Genomic DNA, 21,760 nt, shown 5'->3' with positions numbered 1-21,760 from the left:
TAAAAGATAAGCAGAGGAAGGGTGGTGAGAGGACACCATATGAAACCATTTTTATGTTTCGATGCACATTGTTCTACATAATAATATAGCATAATAGCCCACATAATAAGGGTTGTCTGTTATCTTCATAGTGCCAAAAACATGAATATCATTGACAGATAAAATAACAGAAAAGTCTCAATTTGATCAAATATCTATTACATAATTCCTAATTAAAATTAGAATCCGTCAAATTATCTGCCAAACTTCTTTTCTTTCTAGCATGTTCCCAGCATTTCAAGCAATTACAAAAATTTAAAAACAATTAACTGTTTTCAGGTTTTATTAAGCTTTATATAAGTTAAAATTCATCTGCACTTGCCAAACAGTATATGATTTAGTTTGACTACTTTATATATGAACTGAAAAGGCAGTGTCAGACATTTCACATTTCTCTTCTTCCCCCTCTGCAGCTCAAATACAAATAGCTGCTGAAGACCTTGATGTGTACCCAAACAATTCCATAATCATCAAATACTAACCCATCTGTGAATACAGAGAGTTGTGCATTATCTTGATGATTTTTACCTGGTCTCATTTGCTCCTGTTACACTGTTAAGGATATAAATCTAATGACATAGGCTTACAATATAGGCCTAATGTTGTAACCTACATCAGAATTAAAATTTTGCACTCAGCATCTTTATTATACAGTAAATTATTTCACAATTTCTTTCTCATATAGCATTTGTCTGGCAAAGATGGCATTCATAATTTAAGTATGTAAACCACAGCTTGCCAATTCTCAGTGAAAACACAAGTGTATCAGTCTCATTCCACTATCATCATCTTCCACTTAGCATAGCATTTGGAATTTGATGACAGATATTATGATTTTAAATTGAGAAAAAGTGTACCAACAATAATATCCTGTTCCTAAATGGAATGATTTAGTTTGAAGCTGGGGAGATGTGTCTTTACAAGCCTTATATCTTACTTAAGGAATTATTGGCTGTGCATTGTCTGTGTGTTGTGGCGTGATCCACGAAACTGCTTACATGCCGTGGAACAGTATACTTTTCAAAATATCCTCCATCTAAATGGCAAAGATGTTGCAATGCAGACATTTGGAAGTTCTGATATCAAGGGTACAGTATTTCTTCAAATTTTCTTTACTCTTGCTCCTACCATATCTTTTCATTTCATATCTGCATAAGAACATGCAGCATATCTCATGCAATATGTGAAAGTACCTGTTGTTACGTCTTCAGATTGGTCCATGTAAGGGCTCAGCCTCACAATGGAACCTTCATATCTTCTTTTGGCTTCACAGACATTTACCGAGTTGAGTTAAGGGTACCTACAACTGTAAAACTTGATAGTAATATTCGTGACTAATGCAAAGAAATCCCTCCTTGCTGGAACATTTCAGGGATCATGGCCGTTTACTTGCTTAGGATTGACAAAGAAGAAGAAGTTTGCATGAAACCTCTGATGAATGTATGGATGTGTTCACCTTATTGAGTTAACTTATTTCTGTCACCTTTATTAACTGCTTTGTAATTTGGCCAGTGAACACACACACACACACACACACACACACACACACACACACACAAACACACAAAGTGTTTTAAACATATCTCATTGATTTGAATTCATGCGTACCACATTCATTGATTCCTAAGTGGATTAAGCATCTGATTTTTCCTTGTGGTTCATACTTAATTTTTATTATTATTCCATTGGTTCTCTTGTTGGCTTTTTTATTTTAAACTTAAGGTCATCAGTGGTAGGTCAATAATGGTAAAAAGTTATGAAACTATTAAGTGATTATATCAATTGAATAACTAGAGTAAAAATTCTCGTGTCAGTTAGTGATCCCCCATGGGCATGGCTAAGCAATTATTTAGTCTATACAATTTTGGTCTTTGTTTTACTGATTTGCAAGTCTTGCTAGTTTTCAGGTAGTTGTAACTTTGTTAAGATAAGACATATGCAGTATTTTAACTTTCCCTCCAGTTAAAATTCCATTTTTGTGTCATGTATACTCTGTCAACAAAGAATCTTAATTTCCGGCTACACAGCAAGCAGATACTATGATAGAAATATCAGCAGCTGCTCCAGTTTTTTGGGGCTAACTACAGAACAGGAAAGTGTGTAAAAGTTGCTGCAACAAGTTACTTAAACTTGCCTTGAAATAAAGTTTGTAGCATTTTCTCGAAAGCATCAAAACCAATCCACACTTGTAAACAGACTGGAAACATAGTAGAATTGGTTTTGCATACAGTGTAAATGATGTTTGATCTGTAACTGAAACCAAAGACGTATTTTCTCATTTCAGCATAAAACTGTGGCCAATGAATATTTGGAGCAGCAGCATTTCATTAACTTTAAAACATTTTAAAGTTATTTACAGAGTATGTGCCAATCTGAATCACCAGTGATGTTTTATATTCAGCAGATGATACGTGTATTTTGTCAAAAACATATTTTTAACTTATTTATTTCATATAATTATGCTTTTGAACTTATCGGTAACATTAAATCTAATACTATGTGCTCAAAGTAAAAATATTCTTTATATATCAGTAGCGGTCTACTTCTAAAGTGTAATGCAAGAGACTGACACATGAAAGTACAATGTTTACAAAGCAATGTTAATAGAGCATGTCAGACTGGTTCGGATTAAGTGCCTTAGTTTGATATAATTTTAACAATGGCTTGAAAGGATAATAACATTATCCATAGCAAAAAAGTTACAAGACAAACCATGTTTCAAGTGCCTCACTGAAGTATTTGTATCTGTTGTTTATATTTGCAATGGTGTCAAAACTACAATGTAGTACACAGTGGAGCAGTGTCATTTCACTTAGTGAAGTGACCTAATGAGCAGTGTGTGCAAGTGAGCAGATGTTTGTTGATTTTCTATACACATTAAACAGTTGTGGAATAAAAAAAAAAAAAAAAAAAAAAACAAGAACATTTTCATCATCACTGAATATTCACCTTTTACTTTTAGATATTTACATTTCAAGTATTGACAAACATGAGTTGTTAAATGTAAACATCTATATCAGTAGTGTGAGCTGTAGGCCATTCCTTGTACCATATTTTTGAACTGTGCCACTAGAGTAAGACTAATAGCATAACAGAAAAGACTCGGTGTTTCTAGAACAAAGTTTGTCTTTCCAATATACACTTTAAACAAAGTGGGAAAAAGTGTGTCTGCTTAACATTTTTCTGGTTTCTCTTTTGTAGTGTTTATTTTGAATGTCTTGTTACCTAATAACACTGATATTATTTTGGGCAGATAAGCATTCATTGCAATTTTGAAAAGATTGCCAAATAGGATTCCACGTTTTATCATGTTGTATGCAGCAAAATATATCACACCAGTTACTGTCTTCTTCCCATACCTGCCCTTATGATTAGTATTATTATTCTTTTTGTATTTGCCATCTCTGGATCATGCTATGTGAACTGAACTTCTCCTTTTCCTTATGCTTGGGCCTTAACTTGAGCCCAGTATTCAAGCATTCATTTCCTATGCTGCTCCTTCTGTTTTTCTGTCCACATTTCAGCAGTTCTTAGTTTTGGATTTTCTTGGAACCAAGGGGCTTTTGGAGTTTCATCTTGAGTGAAATGCTTTTATGTGTGTCCTACAGTATTTTCTCAAAGTTCTTTTGTGTTTAGCTAACTGTGCCGCCTCCGTTTTCTTTTCGAGAAAGTGCTGGAATATCTGTTTGCTCAACCTTGTAGGATGCTCCCAGGTAATGTGGCAATAGAGAAGTTTTTCCCCTATGAATAATTTCTGTGATCGTTTTTCTACATGTGTTTAAGTTCACAGTTGTGTCATCTCGTAAATTTGCCATTTTCTTTGATTGGGTCTAGAATTTTCCCCAAAATCTCTCTCTCTTTCTATCATTTCAAATTATTTGATCAGACATTATTTATTCTTAACAAGGCATTCTGCAGATGCCCGACAGTAATGTCATACCTTGGTATTAATTGATGTTGATTTCTTGATATGCCATTTAAGGTGTGTGTATTCCCCCCCCCCCCCCCCCCCCCCCCCCCCACATGTGTCCACTCTTCTAGATATTTAAACCTCGTCCATTTGAAGGCCCAATCTTCTACCTGTAGTAAGCTGGAGGGTGATTTCATATTTATAATAAATTCAATCCTGGGAGATGTGGAGTCCTGCCTTTGCTGATTGTGTCTGCAATTCGTTGATTTGTTCTGCATCAGGGTCTAGGGAATCAGAGAAAATTGTGATGCATCTGCAAAGGGTAAACAGTCAGTGGTCAGATTCTAGCCAAGCTTGACTTCTTTTTCAACGCCTTTGTCACTCGCAGATCACTTTTTAGAATACACAGTTGTAAAGTAGAGGTGAGAATCCATCTCAAGATCCAATTTCAAAGGCATCTGAAATCTCTTCCGTAAAGATCGTTTTGGAAGTGGCATCAGTAAATCTGTCAGATATTAGACATTATTATTATTATTATTGTTATTCCCAACTTCAGCAGTTTAGTATAATTTAATGTTACTATTTTTGAGAACCTTCAAAATGTTTTAAACAAGGTGATTTTCCAATATTCGCTTAATAATTTATATGTTAACTTGTTCCAGATCCTCACATTAGGCATACATAAATGGAAGAAATGAATATGTACAATGACAAAAAAAATTAAGAATCAATAAATTCCAGCAACTGTCCTTTCTAAAAATACAACCCCATATCACGAATGTTAGTTGGTTGTTAATGCTGTGTACAAAGTCTATTATTGCTGCATCAATGCAGTAATACATACTTTGAATTGCCTCAATATTTGCAGAACACAATGTGTAAGTTAATAAATAAAGTATGGTTCATTTTCCAAAGAACTCAGTCAGGGGTTTCCAGAATTAATCTTCATTCTGCAGCAATGTGTTCACTGTTAAGAAACTTATTGCAGGATTAATACTTCAAAAGAAAAATTATGTGTGTTGCCACAGAAACAAAGAGTAAAATATACAGCTGTTCAACCCTTTGACAATTACCAATTAAAATAAAGTGACAGATACATTGAGTGTAATGTTATTTACCAATGTTTCTCCTTGACAACTTCTATACCATCAAGAACTTAGATAGGAACAAACAGTCTATTACAAGCCTTCAGATGATAAGCATGTAGCCAAATAAATTACTTTTTAGTTGTTTTTTAAATAAATGTGTTCAAATGATACATTTTGCATTGTATATTTATCATCAATATCTCATTTGAATACACAGGGCAGGTCTATCTATATATTAGAACCCCTCAGTTGTTGTTTTGGTGATGTTCCAGAATTACCCTTCAGATTTAATACTAAATGAAACAAGTGCAGCAGAAATGTTTCTCTGAAGTACAGTTGCAATATCTGTAAAGAGAATACGCCAGATGCACAGAAAATGTCCAGTTTTTACATTGTTCCTCTCTCATTTTTCTGTAGTAAGTTTGGTGGTTAAGAATAACAAAAAATAAAAACCTTGCCCAGTTGCTGTTTCTGAAATATGTTGCTGTCATAATGTGTTACTGACAAAGGAGGATATGAGACCAACCATTGCCTAACTCATTAGCAGGAAGTAGTATTTCCTTGTGCACCCATGACTCATACCTCATTTCTGCTCATCTTATCTCTTTGCCATCAACATCCTTGTTTGGATTTGGCTTTGAGAGGTCAATTCAAGCATTTATTTTCAGGTCTCTGCTGTTGTGATGTGTGTGTATGACGGTAAGTTGATTTTGCACATTTCACAACTTCACAAAGGTTGTCACATACACTCAAGTCACAGTATAAATGTGACCACGGACATCTAAATTTTATTAACACAGATGTTTGTTGCTGTACGATTTCTGTCAATAAGTATTATTTTGGATCCAATACATCTACACATGTAGAACTTTTTCCTACTTTAGTAGTTCTCAAATGGAAATAAGCACAATTTCTTGGAAAAAGAAACATTTAACAAAATATGAATAAACAATAGGAAGTAAGAATATGTAGTATTTGTCAAATTTTAAACCAATAGGAAGGCCATTTCTTGCAAAAGTGGTGTATTTGTGTGTGTCTCCATCCTCTTCATCATGCTATTGACTGTGCTTTACACATTTAACAAAAAACGACAATGTATGACATGCATATTTATTCTACCACATGATGTTTCAAAGGAAATTTTCTTGATACTCAAGATTATGGATGGGGGAGTTATGAAAAAATAACTCCCTCTCATTGTAACATTGCTTGTCCAATACAAATGTTTGTCTATCTGAGTATGATTCCGAAGCAGACACTGTGATTAGGTTCGAGAGTCACACCTACAACTTCAAAAATATTTTCTTTTTCCCTGTAGTGTGTTACCAGTAGATAAATCTAATTGTTACTGATTGCACAGTGTACCTATCCAGAAATTTTTGGAAGTAGCTTTACTTCTGTTTTTAATATAACATTCACATGGTGAATGGTTGTACTAGTTTGTGCAGCTAAATTAAAGATACTTAGAAATATTGTCTCTAATCCACTAACACATGTTACATATTGCACTTGCTCTCTATTTTCATTGGCAGACTACTGGATGTATAAAACTGTTGACTTTTCTCTCAGAATTACACCAGTTACTTTACCACCTAACGTGTGTTCATTTTACTATTAAACTGCTATGTATGATACTACTAATTAAGTGTACAGTGAACTGTTGCTCTGTACCTTTCATTATTTGTATTCCACCCAGGATTTCTCAGCATTGTACTGATACTACTAAATTCATAATGCTGCCTTCTCACTTGGTCCCACAATGGTAACTTAATTTTATGACATACCTCTTTACCCAAAAATCCCAAAAGATAGGTAGGTGGGAGGGGAGATAATTTTAGCTTTTATGTCCAGACTAAGACCTTCAAACTAATACGAAATCATTTAAGTAGTCACGAAAGTGTAACACTCATCCTCCACCTATTTTACAAGCAAATCGGATAATGCACAATATGCATGTGTAGTGTGCTGATTCATTGTAATGTTTTCCACACATATTACACCAAGCCCTCTGCTTTCAGCTACCAACTGCAGGCCATTCTGGTAACACATTTTAGTCTCCAACCAACAGTCCACGTACTTACTTCCAAAATCATTGTTCAAAAGAATGATAAACCAGTACTGCTCCACAACCTTTTTCTTTTCCTTCCACAATATCACTCGGAAATATTCTGTCCATATCCATACATTCTGTCCATATCCATACATACAAGATACTGCAGTGAGTTCACTGAAAGGTGCTGGATAACATTGGTTACAAAGTAAATGCAATGAATAGCATGTATGCCCTTTTTTTGTGGAACTACAATGATCAATTGAAAGTCTTGTATTAATTTTTATGAACACCAATATAACATTGTTGTGCAGCCACTTCTGATGTAATATATTTATACATACAAAACGGCTGGTTTTATATGAACCACAAGCAACTGGTAGAAGGCTCTTAAATTTATGTTAAAGCTTATATTTTGTCCAGTTTTCAGTTTTTTTTACTCCAAAAGAAAGCAGTTAGTCCATCTTTGCAATTTTAACCATTTTCACCTTCAAAGACATTTAAAATCAGAGATTCGCATATGTCCTGTTTTCTGTACTACCACATTTTTTAATTGAGGACAGTTTTTTTACAAGACTATGCCACCTGTCACATATGCCATTATTATGGACAAGATATAATGCTACTCAGCACATAAGAGGTGGCATTGAGGCACTGGAGTCTGTTGAGGAATGGTTGACTATTCATGATAAGGGTAACCATTTTTTTCCATTTGCACTATCTTTTGTATCATCCATTATGTGCTAAAACCATAATGTTTCTTAGATGTGGTTTCCATCTCTTTAGTATTAAATTCTGAGTCCAGAAGCCATGCTATTATTGTATTATCCTTAACACTGTGTGTCCATTGCATCAAAATCTCAGTACACAGCAAAAGGTTACCCTTTTTGGTAGGAGAGGAGGGGGTGGGGCAGCGTTATTTTTCAATTATTTGACTCATTTCCTGTAGATTTCAAAGAAGATGCTTAACAGTTATGTAAATATGTCATTCCAAAGTGCAAGATCCCATGGAAGCATGAAAGAACTTCACATAATGGAATCAATCTGGCAACATTGTAAAGTAATTATATTTTGTGATGAAGACTTAAGACAACACTTTTACATTCTTTTTGAAAGTATTATTGACAGCTATATGTGTTCTCATGTAAAGAGTGCTATCAATATACTTTCAAGTTAAGATTTATTCTTGAAATCTGATATTAATTCCAATAGTGGCACTTGACAATTCAGTATAACTTTTTTTTTTTTTTTTTCTTTGTCTTTCCAAGCTGCTTAATATATAAGCTCATGAGGCAGACTTACACTAAAACTGCACAGCAGGTTAACAGTCTTTGGTCCAGTGCAACAACCAGCCTGATTATGGCTTTTAAGTAGGCCTACTCTTCCAAGTTTGTTTATGAAAACACTGGACTGGTTCCCAATCTCTGACTCCAAAAATCTGATAAACAGTTAAAAAGCATTAAAAATAAGAACAAAGTTCACATGATTCACAGACAAATGGCACTTCACATTACCCAACCGTGGTGGCTGGGAATGGACCCAGCCACAAAGTTAAAATATAACCTGCTGAATCATCAAACAAATGGAACCTGTACAGCATGAGGGCAGAACGGAGGGCAAGGACAGATAGACAAGGACAAAACTGCGTGCATACAGATCAACTGATACTTTATTTCTAGTCACAATACAGATTCCACTAATAAGTTTTGCAGGGAAAAGACTGGAAATATTGCTATGCTAGCTGAAAAGTCAGTGAGAAACTTAGTGTCTGAAAACAAAATATTCCACTATTTCTGCCAAGGAAGCAAAATATGTACAGAAGACCTAAATTGCTACGAAATGCCGCTGCACATAACTACATTTCTTGAGTGAATGAAGTATTATGTTACATGCTATTGAGAATTGACCAGAAATTGTAAAGAGCCAAGGAGCTCACAGACAATTAGTAGTATGCAAAAGGTGAGAATGAAATATGTCTATACACATCAACCTGTACAAATAAACAGCCTACTGAATGACGTGCGGATGAATGTTGCTTTCATACATTTAAATGAAAAGGTTTTATTTTCTATAACTCAATTTACAATCTTTTCCAGTTTATTAAGATTTTAATTTAAATGGACTATTCAACTGCCTGGTCTCAGACGTTTACGAAAATCTCCTTAAATTCCAAATTAAATATTCTTTTACACATTTCTGCATGGTTGCTACAGCATCAAACCACAGAACTGAGACCAGCTTTTCTAGTCATTTATCAAGGTAAAAGGACAGTATTATTCCGTACATACATCCACAGCAATATTAGAAAATGAGAACAAGGACCTAATGTGCAAGATTTTTTTAATATTATTCAGAATGTCAGAGATAATAGTGACTTGTGTCCACAACCTTCTACTCTATTTCCGAGACCTTTTTTTTTTTAAAGTGTACAGTTAAGAAAGGAAACCTGTTACAACATCCTGAAGAAAAAGAATGAATACTTATTGGAATGGTCAGCTCAGTAACACACATTTATTAGTCGTCATAATATTCAAAAATCATCACTGAGAAAACTTATAAATATTTTTACATGCTTAGTAAAGATTTCAGACCTACTGGAACCTCTACATGTGAGATTCATTGTATCATATCATTTTCTACACACTGCATTCAAGATACACAGTATCACTTAACTAGAACTTTAACACGAGATTATTATTCCTGGTACTTCGGTGCGGGGCTCTCAATCTTCGAGTAATCCCTCACTGGCGAGTAAAACTGTCAATGAAAACATTAAAAAATATTAATTACGTATGTCGCAATCAAGAATTCTGTTCTAGGCAATATGTAAATCAGCGTAGTGAAATTTAACATACTTTACCGTATTTGGTACCAAGATACAAAACAAACTATTACCTTGTACTGCTTGTTGGAGTAATCATTCCAAGGTTCGGGATTGGATCTCTTATTCCACGTAACTTCAGGGTTTCGGGTAGCGAGTCGAAGCGTGTAAAAGATCGCTCCCGCTACCCCTGCTCCCAAGCATATGTACAAGGGAATTAACTGTGAAAGAACGCAGAACAGTATTTCACAATGAACATTCCTCGGCAATGTTGATCTTAACCAAGGTCGTGACACTCATTGCTTTAGTGTCTAGAGACAAATCTTCCTCTGTATGTGAGTTATTTTGAGGAACTCTAGTCAACATAATTATCATTCGCCTCTTTCTTAGCTTTCATTAATAAGAATTCAACATGCGACCTATGTTGTCCTCCAATGCAGTATATGTTACGACACGGGACATTACCATTATGAAAACATTACAGAGGAAGATTTGTTCACATTACATACAGTTACACTCACTGATGGGTTTTTCTTCAGGCTTGAAAATGACAGTCCCTGCATTTTGCACAAGATAAATTAAAATTCGCGACTACGGTAACCCTTCTCTGCTCTTCCAGAAGACGGATTAATACTAGAATAGGACGTAATACGTTCGTCAAGTGTATAGTTCAGCAAAACCAGCGAGTACTATAATATTCGCAATTATCGTCTGAATACAATTTATAATTAATATTTCATATTTTTGTGAGGGCTTTTACTTTCAGTTCTAACAAACAATATACTTCACACAGTTATTGATGTAAAGTGGTACAACAATAATTGACAAGTTTGTGGTGACCTATCTTCGACATTGTAATTTGTATCTTTGGTGTTTTCTGTGTTGTCAATAATTTGAATACAGTTGTGGTTTAGGGCAATTGACTTGTCGAAAGTATTATGCGTTGTGTGGTGAACTCGATAGTGAAAATGAGTTATTACTTTCAGTTGCAAATGACGACCGTAATAATGAGATTACAATACTTTAGTTTGCGTTAAGGCTTTGGTCCTGGCTGGAAGAGAAAATGAGTTACAATAGACTGAGCAATGGTAAGCAGTACTGTTGTAAGTTACGTGCCAAGTTTGTTGTTGGTACACAATAAAACCTGATTCACTTTCACGATAACACTGAGTTTTCGCCATATAAAATAATTTTACTGTTTCAGTACAGTACTCTTAACCGTGGCTTGTTTCAGGTGATGTAAATCAGGAGGGGTCGCCGATTAGACACGTTTGGAATCCAAATTGTAAGTGCACCTTCCTTGTGAATGACAAGCATAGTTTGCAATATTAAAGATAAGTGTGTTATCAGTTACAGCGCTTAGTGCATGTAGCATCAATTGTGTGTTTACCAGTATTTATGTAATATTTTTCTCGTCAGTATGCATAAGATGAAGTATGTCGATAAACACATATTGCCTATTTTTTTATTGTAATAATTTTGTACCTTTGTGTCTTTCATGCAGCTTACTTGTTAATGATTTTCACCAGTCTGTATGTTCCTAAACTAAGGTGAATGCTGGGAAGGGAAGGGGAAACTGGCTGGGGTAATAGCAGGAAATTTAAGGGGGGGAGGCACTGCCATGAATGGTAAAATACCAGTGGTTACAGGTGTTGGAGCAGCACCTTTTTTAGGATAGGTAAGACAGAAAGATGTCAAGTTCTACGAGAGGTCAGGATTGAAACAAATCTTCAGTTTAGGAAAGAAATTAAACAGCACAATTCTAGCACATTGGGTCACCAATCACAGCTATCAATTATAAATTTTCACCAATCACCAGAAATTTTATCTCCACCAAGTTGTATCTCAGTCCTAGGTAATTCCATTGATGAATTAAAGTCACCCAACCCAGTTGACATAATCTGCCTCTCTGAACACCATGTGACCACTGGTATAGGAACTAGGCCTAAGCACAATGAGAAACTCAGACAGGAGAGTACTGCAAATGTTAGAATAAGGAAAGGTTCTCATAAAAGTATAATTAAAAATAATGTAAGTATATTTCATCAAAATATTGGGAGTTTAAAGAATAAAGTAGATGAGCTTCTGGTTTGTTTAGAAGATTTAGAAGCTGAGAATGAAATAGATATACTATGCCTGTCTGAGCATCACATTGTTACTGATATGGATAAGGTAAATGTAAGTGGTTATAAGCTCTCTGCACATGTAATGAGAGAAAATATGGAGAAAGGAGGAGTTGCCATATATGTCAAAAGTTATCATTGTGCAAAAAGTATAGAAACAAAAAAGTTTTGTGTAGAGAAACATATAGAAGCATGTGTCTGTGAGCTTAAATTAAATAAAGGCACATTTATAATTGTAACTGTATATAGGTCCCCATCAGGAAATTTTCATCTATTTCTGAAAAATTTGGACTTCTTGTTGTGCTGTCTGTCAGACAGGGGGAAGCAAATTATTATTTGTGGGGACTTCAATGTAGATTCTCTGAAAGAGGGTAATAGGAAAAATGACCTTGAAGTATTACTCGGTTCTTTCAATTTGACACCCGTTATTGATTTTCCTACTCGGGTGGTAAAGGATAGCAGCTCACTGATAGATAACTTCTTTATAGACCAAGATAAGTTTAACCAGATAAATGCTCAGCCTGTTGAGAATGGTCTTTCTGATCATGGTGCACAGCTAGTTACAATATATGACATAGCTCCATTCAGCAATACTAAACAGTCCTCCAAAGTAGTACGTTCAGTCAACGATTTAACAATTGCAAATTTCAGGGAAAGCCTACAGCAGTTAGACTGGGATGAGGTGTACCGTGAACCTGATGCCAATTTAAAATATAATTTATTTCATGACATTTTTGTAAATGCATTTGAAAACTGCTTCCCCAAGAAAATAGTTAAATATACTCGTAAGAAACCTTGTAACAAACCATGGCTTACTAAGGGTATAAAAATATCTTGTAACCGGAAAAGGGAAATGTATCCGACAGCAAGAAAGAGTAGTGACCCAGAAACTATCAAAAATTATAAAAACTACTGTGTTATATTAAGAGAAGTTATTAAAAAATTCAGAAGTATGTGTATCATGTCTGAAATCAGCAACTCTGATAATAAAATTAAAACAATTTGTAATATTATTAAAAGAGAAACAGGTCAACCAAGAGCAGAGGAAGACAGTATTACCATCAAATTGAATGAAAACTTTACGAACAAAAAGTCAGAAGTTGAAAATATTTTTAATAATCATTTTCTAAATGTTGTGGATATAGTAGGATCCAGGTGTTCATTAGAAGATGCTAGGCTGTTAATGGAAGAGGCCATACCTATGCAATTTGACACAATTGAAATCTCACCCACTTCTCCCTCTGAAATTAGGAAAATAATAAACTTGCTTAAAAGCAAAAACTCACATGGAATTGATGGCATTTCCAGCAAAATACTAAAAGCTTGTTCTCAACAGATAAGTAAGATTCTCAGCCACCTGTGTAATAGCTCTCTGGAACAGGGCATTTTCCCTGATAGACTGAAATATGCTATTGTTATACCTTTGCATAAAAAGGGGGATAGATCTGATGTCAACAATTACCGTCCAATCTCCCTTCTAACAGCTTTATCCAAAATTTTTGAGAAAGTAATGTATTCAAGAGTAGCTTCACATATCTGTAAAAATGAAGTACTAACAAAATGTCAGTTTGGTTTCCAGAAAGGTTTTTCAACAGAAAATGCCATATATGCTTTCACCAGTCAAATTTTGAATGATCTGAATAACCGAACACCTCCCATTGGGATTTTTTGTGATCTCTCAAAGGCTTTTGATTGTGTAAATCATGAAATTCTGCTAGGCAAGCTCAAGTATTGTGGCATGAGTGGGACAGTGCACAAATGGTTTAATTCGTACCTAACTGGAAGAGTGCAGAAAGTTGAAATAAGTAGTTCTCGTAACATGCAAAGATCAGCACATTCCTCAAACTGGGGAACTATCAAGAATGGGGTTCCACAAGGGTCAGTCTTGGGTCCTTTGTTGTTCTTATTATATATTAATGACTTGCCATTCTATATTCATGAAGAGGCAAAGTTAGTTCTCTTTGCTGATGATACAAGTATAGTAATCACACCTGAGAAACAAGAATTAACTGATGAAATTGTCAATACTGTCTTTCAGAAAATTACTAAGTGGTTCCTTGTAAACGGACTCTCACTGAATTTTGATAAGACACAGTACATACAGTTCCGTACAGTGAATGGTATGACGCCATTAATAAATATAGACCTTAATCAGAAGCATATAGCTAAGGTAGAATATTCCAAATTTTTAGGTGTGTCCATTGATGAGAGATTAAATTGGAAGAAACACATTGATGATCTGCTGAAACGTTTGAGTTCAGCTACTTATGCAATAAGGGTCATTGCAAATTTTGGTGATAAACATCTTAGTAAATTAGCTTACTACGCCTATTTTCACTCATTGCTTTCATATGGCATCATATTTTGGGGTAATTCATCACTGAGGAATAAAGTATTTATTGCACAGAAGCGTGTAATCAGAATAATAGCTGGAGTCCACCCAAGATCATCCTGCAGACATTTATTTAAGGATCTAGGGATATTCACAGTAGCTTCTCAGTATATATACTCTCTTATGAAATTTGTTATTAACAACCAAACCCAATTCAAAAGTAATAGCAGTGTGCATAACTACAATACTAGGAGAAAGGACGATCTTCACTATTCAAGATTAAATCTAACTTTGGCCCAGAAAGGGGTGAATTATACTGGCACTAAAGTCTTTGGTCACTTACCAAATAGTATCAAAAGTCTGACAGATAACCAACAAGTATTTAAGAAGAAATTAAAAGAATTTCTGAATGACAACTCCTTCTACTCCATAGAGGAATTTTTAGATATAAATTAAAAAAAAAAAATATTAAAAAAAATAAAAAAAATAAAAATAAAAAACACAAAAAAATAAAGTTGTTATATTAACTTAAGTATGTTGTTAAATTAACCTAATTATGTCATGTATTGGAAAATTCGACTCGTTCCACATCATTACGAAATATCGTATTCATGATCCATGGAACTAGTATTAATCTAATCTAATCTAAATGCCTATTTCCTCCCCAGCCATGTCCTGCATGAACTTCTAAATCAACCTCCTTTGTCATTTAAGGGAAGTGAACCCCAATCTTCTTTCTCTTGTTCTGTCCACTGCCGATGACGTACTTTCCAAGTAGTCATCTAGTTAGACCCATCAATGACAATTGTGTTTTAACATGGTAATTGTTTTCATTGTTGCTAATGAATTATTTCAGTTGCATGAAATATAGGATAGGGTCAGCAGTCATTGCATTTAGTTATAGTTATCGTAAAGCTCATGTACAATGAAAACTTTACCCTAATCATTGAACTAATATTTATTTAACTTTTCTATTTAGCAGTGACCTGATTTCATGCAGCCATGCAGATTTAGATTTTCTACTGTTTACCTGAATCACATGAATCAGTATGATGTATTTGTAAAAACCATTCCTTATTTTATGCTTTATCCCTGGTCAATCCTAATACTGTTTATCTGTCACTTATCACTTCTCTCACCTATGAAAGTGTTTATGTGAAGAATGCTGAGTTTCGCTGTGAATCCACGTTAAACTTTAGCCCCCTCATAACTGTCTGGATAAGTTAATTCGATGGTTGGAGGAAGTCAATGGCATACCACCTTCGACAGGACGGTGACTCCTTTTAACACTGTGGGTACAAGCCTTTGTGTGCAACATGACATATCACAGATTTCAACAAATTCAGTTGTGCCAAAGCACAAATTGATTTCCATAGACTATGCACCTATGTGCTCAATGACTGTTTCGATGATTCATTGTTTGAGCATTTTCTTGTTGCAATTCAAGACAACTACTCTGCTGGAATTGACCATCCCTGTGCAGGCACCAGGGGCCACAGAGCCAGGCTCTTCCCAAAAATGTCTTTGCACACTGAAAACCTGTTGTATATTAGACTAGCATATGACATATCGTGCCTTTTCTTGCATGGGAAACCTACTATTGCTATGGCAGTGAACTGTATTCATTGTGCATTCCTACACATGTACACTGCGCATCTAATTCCACCCTTTCATCATGTATACTCCACGCAGAAGAAGTAAAAGAAAATTGTTATGTAGGGATGAAGGAACACATCATACGAAGTAGAGATTGAGAGACCAACCAGGACAAGGGCATGTCTGTGCACTAGTTTGTATGGGGTATTTTTAATATTTTTGAAGATGAATGAAGATTTGTAAGTAGCTATGAAAAGTTTCAGTTCTGGCTCTGTTAAAAACATGTCTAATACTGACATTTAAATCATTTTTCTTGAAAGAAAGACACCTAACTACACTATAATTTATTTTATTTTTTTTTTTTTATTTTTTTCCGTGAGAGCTATGGGTGCCACGGCCCTCCATTGCCCTTGAGTCATGATGCAACTAACTTTGGGGTTTGTTAAAAAATGCCATGTACATTTCCTTACTGTGGTTTGAGTAAATCACATCAACAAATGCTGGAATGAAATTAATTTCTTCCTCAGTCTTGTCCATTTTCAGCTTGGGCTCTGTCTCTAATGACGCCATTGCCCACATGACATTAAACTCCAGCCTACCCGACGTCCTGTCATTCTCTTCTTTATTGTGGCAGAAGTTAAAGAAACCTGACTTGCTAAAATGTTACAAATTGATTTTGCTTACCTTCTTTTCGCAGTGTATCGCTTGCAGCAGGAAGCACCTCGACCCATCATGGTGCCATGCTCGATTCCTGTGCACAGCCGACCCCAGTACTATGGTCGGGAGTACCATGGCGATATGTCACACACTGAGGCTGAAGCAATTGTAACAGAAGAGGGGGCATTCCTTGTACGGAGATCAAACAGAAATGGCGGCTGCTTCACCCTTACATTCAGGTAAAATTTATTGGAATATGGCCACTTCCATCAAATATATTTATGAAAAGCTGCTTTTTTTAAAAAAAAAAAAAAGGCAGAAAAAGTTAAAGAAAGAGGTCTGTCTACAGATTGTTTGAATAAGATCAAGTTAAGAGGTCACTGCATGGTACAGAGTATTTTCAAAGGGATTTCGTGAAAGGAGAAAAGTAACCATTCACTAATTACAAGCGATGGACAAAATTTGAAAACACCAAAAACACAACACATTACCACACCTAATAAGGTGTAGGAAAACCACTGACATTCAAAACAGCTTACAATCTGTAGTGCCTCGAGAATTTTGGTGTAAATTCCAGACACACTTGGCTTTCCACCGTCTCGAACACCCGATATTTTAAGTACAAGGGTGTGAGAGTGGAGATGTGTCTGCCTCGCTGCCGGTTTCTGTGTGTGCAGGATGGACGTGTATCGGGAGAATACGGCAATAGTGACAGTCTTTCGTCGCGGACAAGTGTTACCAGCGCGTGCCTGAGAAACTGTATATCCAGTCCGAGGAGCAAGCACGCTCTATTCCTTGGCAGTGTAATGACTGTATTGTAGTGAACAAATGAATTATGTATTGAACTAAAGGTTTTTACGTTTGACTTTCAGGTGTTGGACGTGCTCGAAGCAAGAACTGGTTTTATAGTCCAGAATGAGATTTTCACTCTGCAGCGGAGTGTGCGCTGATATGAAACTTCCTGGCAGATTAAAACTGTGTGCCCGACCGAGACTCGAACTCGGGACCTTTGCCTTTCGCGGGCAAGTGCTCTACCAACTAAGCTACCGAAGCACGACTCACGGCCGGTACTCACAGCTTTACTTCTGCCAGTACCTCGTCTCCTACCTTCCAAACTTTACAGAAGCTCTCCTGTGAACCTTGCAGAACTAGCACTCCTGAAAGAAAGGATATTGCGGAGACATGGCTTAGCCACAGCCTGGGGGATGTTTCCAGAATGAGATTTTCACTCTGCAGCAGAGTGTGCGCTGATATGAAACTTCCTGGCAGATTAAAACTGTGTGCCCGACCGAGACTCGAACTCGGGACCTTTGCCTTTCGCGGGCAAGTGCTCTACCAACTGGTTTTATAGTGGTTATTAAACCAAACATATTATAATTGTATTTGTTAGTTTCTAATGGTCCAAGATGGGGTTGACTCACGAGAGTTGAACGCTTGTTTGAATCTTGTGAAGTTGTTTTATTGGAGAGTACAGAATCATTTCGAGAGTAGAAAAGAAGCCTATTTTTAAATTCCCTTAACCAGCTAGCGTCTTCGGAGAAGAAGAGTTCGTGAAGATCGATGCAGCCGTCTGACCCGAGAAGATCAGCTGCACACAATACATGAGTCAACTGCGAGAGACGTGTGTGTATCACACGCTAATACTACACTGTTTAGTGTCATCTGAAGACCGCTAGAAGTCATCTCGGAATGGATAAATACAGGTCCTGTAATTTTTTTTTTTTTTTTTCCCCAAGGGAATTTTATATCTTACTTTCTGAAAAATTCTGGCAGTTTCAGATAATGTTGATGGCAATGGATTGTAATCGCACACCCTTCTCTCCAAAGTAGACCACCAAAACTCATTAATACCACAGTCTAACATAACAGTCGCGACACTCACTGCTGTGAAAGTTGCAAGTGAATCCTGACGATACATTTTAGTAACATGATGGTATTTACCTCTCCGGATACTTAGGAAACCCAAAAAAAGACAGCATTGGCGCTCCCAATGGTAAAAACCATTGTATAAATCAAAATAAAAAATCACTATTCACTTTCACGATCGCGCCGAACTCACAGTTCAACCTACCGGCCGCTTGGGGCGCTGCTGGCGCTGAAGGCATCAGAATCGAGGCGAAGTGTCGCGACTGTTATGTTAGACTGTGTTAATACTGAGATCTGGTGACCGATGGCCAGAGGAGGTGCGGCATTCTGTCCTCATTCTCACAGAATCAGTCCTGGACAATGAAACCTGTGGGAACTGGGATCTTGTCGTCTCGGACAGTGTTGCTATTGGTGAGCAAAGATTGTACCAGGGAACGGGCCAAATTAGTCACATAATCCTTGGCAGTGATGCGACCTTGCAGAGTAACCGTGAGGCCCACTGGAAACCACAATATGGCTGCCTAAATCGTCACCAAATCCCCAGCTGTCGTTCACTCTTGGGAAATAAACTTGGTCAGAAGTTGGAAAGAATGTGAAACTGGACTCGTCTGAGAAAGTGACATTTTTCAATTGCTTAATAGTCCAGGTGCTTCTTGGAACGGTGGCCTGATCATTTAATATTAAAAGACTATGACCAAGGTGTGGATGGGGCCAAGGAATTGACATATCAGACATGATTTAACACACAAATAATTTATTCTTAACTTACAATACATAACACCATCTATGTAAATCCTGCTTCGATGCTTACAATTGCCCAAAATGGGAGGGCCACCACTTTCGAATTGGAAAGGCTTTAATTTAAGAAACTAAAACACCTATTATAATTTTTAAAAATAATAATAACACAACACCTAAGTGAACGCACTCTTAAATCTTTAATTGTTAATCAGAAAGCGTGGGTTTACCACATTTAAATTCTCATTGCAATATAAAACATAAATTCATGAATTCACAACACAGCATGGCTTCAAAATTTCTACCTGGACAACCTATGGTCCTAAAACTTTCGTATTACATTCCAGTCAATCACATTAATAACTTATATATTTAAAAACAAAGATGATGTGACTTACCATACGAAAGCGCTGGCAGGTCGATAGAAACACAATCAGACACATACATACACACAAAATTCAAGCTTTCGCAACAAACTGTTGCCTCATCAGGAAAGAGGGAAGGAGAGGGAAAGACGAAAGGAAGTGGGTTTTAAGGGAGAGGGTAAGGAGTCATTCCAAACCCTAAGGTAAGTCTTTCCGCTCCCGGGATTGGAATGACTCCTTACCCTCTCCCTTAAAACCCACTTCCTTTCGTCTTTCCCTCTCCTTCCCTCTTTCCTGATGAAGCAACAGTTTGTTGCGAAAGCTTGAATTTTGTGTGTATGTATGTGTCTGTCTGTGTTTCTATTGACCTGCCAGCGCTTTCGTATGGTAAATCACATCATCTTTGTTTTTAAATATATTTTTCCCTCGTGGAATGTTTCCCTCTATTATATTGATAACATTAATAACTTATAAACACAGTTGGTAAAATACAAACATTTGCACTATAATCAATTTTAATAATCCACAGTCACTCAAAACACAACATCAGAAGTTCGATACGGAGCATGTAAGCCTGTTTATACAATCTTTCGGTCCAAAATAGGCACGAGGGCCACCATAACAGAATTGTGCTAGTTGCTTTTAGGACAGGTGCTTCCATTAGCTTAATCACTGAGCAGATATTTACTTAAGCGACAGGTAAGATAGTTATTGCAAATAGAAGGTATTTCTAAAGGTTTTTTTTTTCCTTCCTCCCTTTTAACAAGGGGGTTTTAGTAAGGTGGAAATTACACTTTGAGGAGCCGCAATAGCAATCTAGCGGGCACGCCTTCACGAGGACACCATGCCACTACACACGTACTGACTTGTCGTGCATCCAAACATTAATAACACAGTTCCATATTCCTGACACCCAAATAGTCGGGATCAAAACAAAACCAAAAATCCCAAGAGTGCAAGATCCAGCATAGCTTCAGAACATATCTTACTTCATGTGGTTGCCTTCACAAATACAGATATCGAAATGAAAACAAGAACGTATAACAACATTCCCTAATCAGCACAATGTTCTTCTTTAGGTCCCGGTAGCGCTAGACAACGCTGACATGCCAATGTTAACAAACCTCTAAGGCAACACCCTCCAACTGACAAGCCGAAATGTGACCCCTTATCAGCTCCGTGACAGGACTCAAACCCCTAACGACTGTCAGTGCAACTCCCTTAGAATAAATACGGCGCAAATAGTATGGCAGACACACATACCCAGGGATTAACAGAACACTAGACTGAACTAGAATTAAAGTTAATAATACAGCACTAGATCTTGGGAGACAAGGAATTAACTCCCCACCCGAAATTCTGCAACCATAGGGTGGGAGGATGAACTGCCAAAACATAGAAGTGCAAACGTACACAGATAACTACCAAAATACGCCACTACACCAGTTAGTAACAATGCGTGGAGGAATCTGCATTGTCAGAATTGCACCAGTGAACAGAACAGAGGATTGCCACAAGGCGGGAAAGACGACTGGATGAACTCAATTCCAAAGGACGATCAACTTGAAACATTCACACTTAACTTCTTTTTTCCTTTCCCTCGGCGCACTTCGTCGTTTGTCCGGGACTGCTGTGCACAATTCTGAACTACCCCAGTCGTCCCGGCAGACACCGACCCAGCCGAACTGCTCCCGGACTCAAACCTTCGCCGAACGGCGGCTCCACCGCCCCACGATGGTTACTGTTTGTTTGCCTTCGTCGACGCAGGCGACGATTAGACTGCCATCCGCCTCCCGCGGACAACCAGTGAAGAGCGGACAGAGGGGCCCAACCGGGCCGACGTTCCTCCGCGGGTAGAAGTGCGTGTTCGATAACCACCAGTACGCGGAAGGTAGGATGTCGACATCACCAGAGCAGACACGAAGGCCACTGCGCGACAACCTCCTCCAGCGTGACCGCGCTCACCTATAAATAGTACAGGCCAAAGAGTCTGCTGCAGTAAACACGTGAGTCGGTCGTGTTACCAACCTACAGTTTCTAAGTACACCAAAGACGGAACTCGCAATCGATAGTGGGTACACTACGGGCGGGAGTTCAAACGAAAGAGCTTCATAAAAGAGCAACCCTGAACAATCGCGGAAAAATTAAATAGAAGCGAAACAATAAAAGACAGCA

The 21,760-nt window shown here is 36.9% G+C and overlaps 2 protein-coding genes across 3 annotated transcripts in view; one reads left to right on the top strand and one right to left on the bottom strand.

The window, feature by feature from the left end:
• The first annotated feature begins 5,657 nt into the window (after positions 1 to 5,657).
• LOC126428146 (N-chimaerin) overlaps positions 5,658 to 21,760 on the top strand; it is a 50,260-nt gene continuing 34,157 nt past the window's right edge. Inside the window, exons 1-3 of one of the 2 annotated variants that reach the window (XM_050090056.1) lie at positions 5,658 to 5,736; positions 11,143 to 11,193; positions 16,657 to 16,855. In XM_050090056.1, coding sequence (XP_049946013.1) covers positions 5,721 to 5,736; positions 11,143 to 11,193; positions 16,657 to 16,855 — 266 coding nt within the window. In that variant the 5' untranslated portion in view covers positions 5,658 to 5,720. Of the gene's footprint in view, positions 5,737 to 10,754; positions 10,997 to 11,142; positions 11,194 to 16,656; positions 16,856 to 21,760 lie in introns of those variants that run through there. The other variant, XM_050090055.1, reaches the window with a different exon arrangement.
• LOC126428147 (cytochrome c oxidase subunit NDUFA4) lies at positions 9,565 to 10,587 on the bottom strand. Its single transcript, XM_050090057.1, has 3 exons — positions 10,430 to 10,587; positions 9,983 to 10,129; positions 9,565 to 9,844 (listed from the first exon to the last, which is right to left on the bottom strand). The coding sequence occupies exons 1-3, from the start codon at positions 10,469 to 10,471 to the stop codon at positions 9,782 to 9,784; spliced, it is 252 nt and encodes an 83-aa protein (XP_049946014.1). The 5' UTR covers positions 10,472 to 10,587; the 3' UTR covers positions 9,565 to 9,781.

Source organism: Schistocerca serialis, chromosome 12 (genome assembly GCF_023864345.2).
Source record: "Schistocerca serialis cubense isolate TAMUIC-IGC-003099 chromosome 12, iqSchSeri2.2, whole genome shotgun sequence".
NCBI lineage: Eukaryota > Metazoa > Arthropoda > Insecta > Orthoptera > Acrididae > Schistocerca > Schistocerca serialis.
This window is presented reverse-complemented; position numbering and strand designations above follow the sequence as displayed.